This window comes from Diospyros lotus, chromosome 2, assembly GCF_014633365.1.
Source record: "Diospyros lotus cultivar Yz01 chromosome 2, ASM1463336v1, whole genome shotgun sequence".
Lineage (NCBI taxonomy): Eukaryota > Viridiplantae > Streptophyta > Magnoliopsida > Ericales > Ebenaceae > Diospyros > Diospyros lotus.
In genome coordinates this window covers 7,620,333-7,626,714 of record NC_068339.1, presented here as the reverse complement: position 1 = coordinate 7,626,714, position 6,382 = coordinate 7,620,333, and the positions used below count along the sequence as shown (strand labels likewise).

Sequence of the window (6,382 nt, the reverse complement as noted above, 5' to 3'; positions counted from 1 at the left end):
AAATTTAAATTAATTAAACTATATATAAATAAAAATAAAATAAAAAATTTACTTGACAGTCGGTATTCAACAGTATTACCTAATATGTCAAGATTTCTCCCAATTTATAAAAGTCTCATTTTTTTGTAATTTATTTTAATTAAAATTTTATGTTAATATTTAAAAATTAATAATATGGATAAATTAATAATATTTATCTTAGCTCTTCATATACCAGCATGATTACACATTCTCCAAACACCATTTAGTTATGAAAAAACCATTTACATGTTTCAAGAACTACATCTCTAAGACTTAATTAATGACCTAAAAAAATTCTATTTCAGGTAAGCAAAAAAAATTTAAAAAACATAATAAAATATCAAAACAGTAACTAGAAATGGGCGGGGAAAAATTTGACAGCTGTTTTGTTATAATATATATATAGATGAATCAAATTTGAGTTCAGTAAAGCTCGACTTATTAGTTTGCAAGTTAGTTCAATTAGATATTTGTTAATAAATTCAATTAAAAATTCACGAGTATATTCGATTATAGGTACGTAAACAATTTATGAATATGATCGTTTATAAATATATTAATAAAGTTAAACATAATTTTATAAAATTATTACTTAATATAAAATAATTAAAATTTAAATTATTAAAATAATATCATTAACTTTTCTTTAGTATAAATTTGAGGAAAACTTTAATACATTTTATTCCCCGCTAATGTCTTGATAATAAAATATAATATGTTTTGACTTAAAAATTAATTAACTAATATATGAGTTTAATAGAGTAATTATTGTTTTAGTTGAGTAAATGAATATTTAGTTAAGTAACAACTAATAAGTGTTATATTCGATTAATTTTTTTAATTAAATAAGACTTAAATATTTAAGAAATTAATTAATTATATATTTACTTTACTCAAACATATAATGAAATAATATTTTTTTAATAATTAAATAGTTGATCGACTAAGTGATACTTTTGTCAAGTAAAAATCTCAAAATTATCAAATAGAATATGAATTTCTATATTTGAATTATTAATCGATTAAATAAAAATTACACTCAACTAAAGTCATAGTTTACTTGAGTATTAAAATATTTACTTAAGTTTGTGTCGAGTAAACGTTAATTTGAGTAGTGGTTAATTTACTTGATTAATGTTATATTAAATTTAAAAAAATTAATTTTTTCAAACAATATTAAATATATATTTTAAATATTTTATCTACAAACAAAATATATAAACTAATATGATATTATAAAATTTATAATAATTTTATCTAAAATCAATAATAGTTCATAATAATTACACTGAACATTAATAATAGCCATTCGAATTATTATTAATTTTAAATAAGTCTAGTATTAATGGTGTAATATTACATCAATATATACATAAATAATGGTATTATAAAACAATAGTAATTATTTAAAATATATAAAAAATCGTATATATTTTGAGTATTATGCAGATTAAAATTTTGTATGTTTTATATATATTATAAATTGTAAAACACACCCTATAAAGACTTAGTGTTGTAGAAACCCTAATTTGTGCTTCCAATTGACTGGCTGACTGCGTATTGAAGAGGGAAGAACGAAGAAGACCCACAGCGGCACAACCTCTCCCGCTGCGCCGAAGCCTCTCGCTTCCACCGACTCTTGCCGCCGGCTTCATAGAAGAAGAAAGGCGTCGCCTTCTCCGCCGCCCTTTCTGAAGCTTGTCGCTGCAGGGCCGTCGCCTATAGCCGCTGCATCATCCCTCTCTGCCGCCTCTCGCCGCACATCCCCTCCCTCTTTGCCGCCGCCGCACAGCCTCCTCTTAGTGGTTATTTTTTGAATACCATGCCAATATTTTCTATGCTTCTTGTTATGAAATAGGTTATTATTGAGTTTTTGTCTATTGTTTATATTTCATGTCCCTATGCATACTGCTATTTATTGTTGAGTTTTTGTCTATTGCTTATATTTCCTGTCCATATGCATACTGTGTTGGAAAACTAGGCTGTTGGAGTCAATTGGATAAGTGGATTTAGTTTTGGTAGATATGGGTTCTTATTACTGTTTTAGTGAAATTCAGTGAACATGGCTTTTAATCCAACACTCTAAAGTCCAATAAGAAAATTATATGAAATTACATGGCTTTTAATATTGCAATTTCAAATTGCAGGTTGATATTTGAAGCCAGCTAGTTTGAAGTTCAATTGAAAGCATCTTTGTTGTAATTTTTGATTATGTTGTATTTTGAAAACCACTAGACAAGTAACTTGATTTTCTCATTGCATGGTGAACAATATTATGTTTATTGTAATTTGTGAAGTTATTATTACTTGGTTATCATGTTGATGTTATATTTGTTGATTATCAGGTTGGTATGATTTAAAATTATTTGTTGATTATCAGGTTTGATATTTGTTGATTATGAGGTTGATTATTAGGTTTTTTTGAACAAACATTTGAGCTCGACCCTATATATGACTTCATTTTCTCTATGAAAGTTCAACGCTTTGCCCCACCCACGCACATATATAACCCCTGTATCCAATAATTATTTTCAGGGCGTTCAAGTGAAAAACCCTAGCCTCTTTGCTCTGTTCTGCTCCAATTAACAAGAAAAAATGGTAATCTCTCTTTGTCTCTCGTTTTCTGGCTTCAATCTCATTTTGCAGTACTCGGATTGATTTTCTGTGACATGGATTTGATGTTTGTTTGTGAATGTGTGCATGTATATTGTAAATGCAGACAGGAGAAGCTGTAAACCCTAAAGCATACCCATTGGCAGATGCACAGCTCACAATAACGATACTGGACCTTGTTCAACAAGCTGCCAACTACAAGCAGCTCAAAAAGGGCGCTAATGAAGGTGATTACTTATTGCATCTTTATACACGCCCGCGTGCGCGCACTCACTCACTCACATTTATGTATATATTATGTTATATGTATCTATGTTTACTTTGTTTGTATTGCCTCTGAATTACTTTTTTTCCCTGTGCTTTCAGCAACCAAGACACTGAACAGGGGTATTTCAGAATTTATTGTGATGGCAGCGGACACGGAGCCGCTTGAGATTCTTCTCCATCTTCCTCTACTTGCTGAAGATAAGGTAACGGTGGATGTGTGTGCATAGAAAAACTTCTATCTATTTTTGTATGTGTTATATTTGGTTATTCTTGGTATGGAAAATTGGTCTGTTGGCTGGTGTATGTTTGGCGAGATTGATGATTATTTTGTTATATTAGCAATTGCAGATTTGGTGATTGAAGTTGTTCTATTTGCAGTTGCATTGATAATTTGTTTGGACTTATAGTTATTGTACGGGGTAACTTCTAGGTTATGGGTTTGTGATAGGCCCCGGTCCATTGGATGTACCAAAGATGATCCAAGGCGCAGGGATAGGAGAGTAAATTGGCTGGCTAGCATAACAGCCAGCCATGTGCGGAGGGGTAGACTTGGAAATCGCTGGTTTGTGTAACAAATCAGTAGGTGCGAATCCAAATTTGGTTAGAGGAGGAGGAGGGGAAAATATAAGGAGGAGAGAAAATTGTAGGAGAGGAGGCTGATTTTGGATTTAGTTTTCTAGAGAGTTAAGGGCCTCTCGAATGCCCAAGTCAAACTTTGTATTCATTGCAAAAATACAAAGTTTGTGGGTCAATGAATCTGGGGTTGGATTGTTAGCTGGGGCCTCATTGAAGGTATTGACCCCCCGCAAAGTGATCGAGTAATGCTGCTTAACTATATTTTGTTTGTAGCTGTAGTTATGTTATAGGTTTGTGATTAATGAATCTGGAGTTGGACTATCAGGCAGGGACCAAGTCCAAAGGTTTTATCCCTGCCAGATAATGATGTAGTGCTATTGAACTATGTTCGCTCTAGAACTAGGAGTCTCTTTGTATTTTTGTATGTAGCGGAAGGCAATCATCCAGTGAATTTTGAGGAGTTGGGATTACATACATGAATCTGATCTCTCCTACTTGCTCTGTCCTGCTTTGTTTTGTTGTTATCGGTGTTGATGCTGCCATTTTTTGTTAGTATTAGTTGCACTAATTATTGCAATGAATTTTTTGTCTAGTATTTGGGCTATGTTAGGCAGGTACCCACTTTTGGTCTGCCTTTAAGTGTACTGTTGTTTAATATGGTAAGTGAACTTCCTGATACTGCAAATTCTTTGGGCATGTTTGTATTCAAGTTATATTCAAAAGAGTTGGAAAAATTGGTTTAATAATGATAAATTGTTATTTTTCTAATTGAGGAAGCTGAATTGTGATGGATGTTGAGGCATGTTGGAACCCCTAACCCTCCCCGCTGGCCAGGCCGGTTGAAAATTTTATACTCACTTATTTGATCTTCAATATGTTTTATTCTAACTTTATTATGCATATTTTTTTAATTATGTTTTTTCCTGTATGGTGATGTATTGTAACATTTTCAGATAAGTTGTGCTCATAATTTGTACATTTTGATACTTTAACTACCTAATTAGCTAGTCTTATGGTCATTCAATAACAATTGTCTATTAGCTTTCAAGGAGATTTTAAAACGGAATAAAATATAAACTTTACGATTGGCATAACTTCTCACCATAAGCATATGTTGAGTGGTGTAATACTATTGGTATAACTTTATGATTTTTATAATATAAGCAAACCTCATAAGAAGTATATATATTGGGTGGTTTGATAAACCATTTTTTATATATGATCAAATATTCATACTTCTTGAACATGGTACTAGTAATGAGAAGATCACATATTGTGCGAAAATCTAAAATAACTATTTCTTTATTATTTTCTTCTCTAAAATCATTCATTGTGTTGCTCACCTGATCATACAAGTCTGCTTCTATAATGATATTTTATCTTCTTACTTCCTTGCAACAAACCCCAATTATTTCTCTCAAAATTTTATCTTTATTGCTCTTAATCCAACTTGTGGTGCATATGCAATAACAATATCTATCTAGAGGTTTTCTTTTAGAATAACTTTCTTTTAACGTCTTCATATTTATTACCTCGTCTTTAAAGTCTCCTTCATAATTTTTCCCCTATCATTCCTTGTATACTTTTTTTCTTAAGTATCAAAGTTTATATTTTAACTCAATCAACATTTTAGCCTTCTCACCAATTTATTTCATCTTTTAGAGATAAATAATATTAATTTCTTTTCTGTATCCTTATCATCATATCCACCACCTTTGTAAAATTGTCTGTCAAAGTTCTAATATTTCATGTTTGAATCTTGAACCTTTGATCTTGGACCAATTCTTTTTACTTGCATTTGTTTGTGAAAATGTGAGATACCTTGCAAATTTAGCACTATATTTGGGTGTCCAGTGGCCCAAGTCCATATTTCACTGCACTTGAGTTGTATAGGATGTTGTAAAGAGGGTGTAGGTATGCACAACAAAAAGAGGGTTATAGCCCAATGTATGTTTGCTACCTAAAGTAACCATATGCTGTCTCTCATCTGTGGTTAAAACTAACAATGATAAAGAGTAATACTTTTAACACAAAAAGCGTAAAAGCTTTGATAAAATTCTCTGTAAAACACCTTGGAGAATTATTAACTTTGATATTTCTTATTCAATAAATAGATTTTTCATTTTTGTCCCTGATCTTTCATGATACTTCCGAACAATTTTTGTTAGTGTTGGTGTTACAATTCTATCAGGAGTTTACCATATTGTTATTGGGGGGGGGGGGGGGGGGGGGATCAAACAAGGTCAGGTAGTTATAGTTTGACTTGTTTCAAATAGTCAATGCATACTGATGTAGTCTATTATTATATTTGCATTTGGCAGAACGTGCCATACGTCTTCATCCCTTCAAAGCAAGCACTTGGCCGAGCATGCGGCGTGACAAGACCTGTCATAGCTTGTTCTGTGACGAGCAATGAGGGAAGCCAGTTAAAATTCCAAATACAACAACTTAAGGTACCTTATTTTATATTCTTATCCCGTGGTTTGGAATTGGAGCCGGCAATCTAAGTGTTTCTGTTTTTTTCTTTTTTTGTTGGGGGGGTGCGGTGGCGAAATACAGGAAGCCATTGAGAAGCTTCTAATATAAAAGGAATGAAGAAGAATTTCAGTGTGATGGGCCTCTTGAACGTGGGAGTTGTCCGTTTGGAGGCTTTGACTGATGAAGCTGTTGTGCTACTAGGAGGAGAGCTCTTGTTTTACTCTCTACAAATACTTGTGATTTTATCATTGAATTTGAGAAACAACAGCATGTGTGTCCTAATTTTGTGAGGGTCAGGGTCAATGATCCTTAAAATCCATCTCTGTATTTGTTGTACTGTGGTAATGGGGGATTGCTTTGATGGTGTGCTGATATAATGCCTAGGATTGCTGCTTAATTGAGAAATGCTCGGTTTCTTATCATGGCA

General features: G+C 32.2%; 1 protein-coding gene across 1 annotated transcript; it reads left to right on the top strand.

The window, feature by feature from the left end:
* The first annotated feature begins 1,542 nt into the window (after positions 1–1,542).
* LOC127795911 (uncharacterized) lies at positions 1,543–6,382 on the top strand. The gene is made up of 6 exons (XM_052327890.1): positions 1,543–1,826; positions 2,557–2,619; positions 2,741–2,861; positions 3,001–3,104; positions 5,799–5,930; positions 6,037–6,382. The coding sequence occupies exons 2-6, from the start codon at positions 2,617–2,619 to the stop codon at positions 6,061–6,063; spliced, it is 387 nt and encodes a 128-aa protein (XP_052183850.1). The 5' UTR covers positions 1,543–1,826; positions 2,557–2,616; the 3' UTR covers positions 6,064–6,382.

Excerpts from the sequence above, each read along its gene's own strand:
- LOC127795911 (XM_052327890.1), top strand. Across the intron at positions 3,105-5,798 it reads CTCTACTTGCTGAAGATAAG|AACGTGCCATACGTCTTCAT; the intron begins GTAACGGTGGAT and ends TGCATTTGGCAG. Across the intron at positions 5,931-6,036 it reads TCCAAATACAACAACTTAAG|GAAGCCATTGAGAAGCTTCT; the intron begins GTACCTTATTTT and ends GGCGAAATACAG.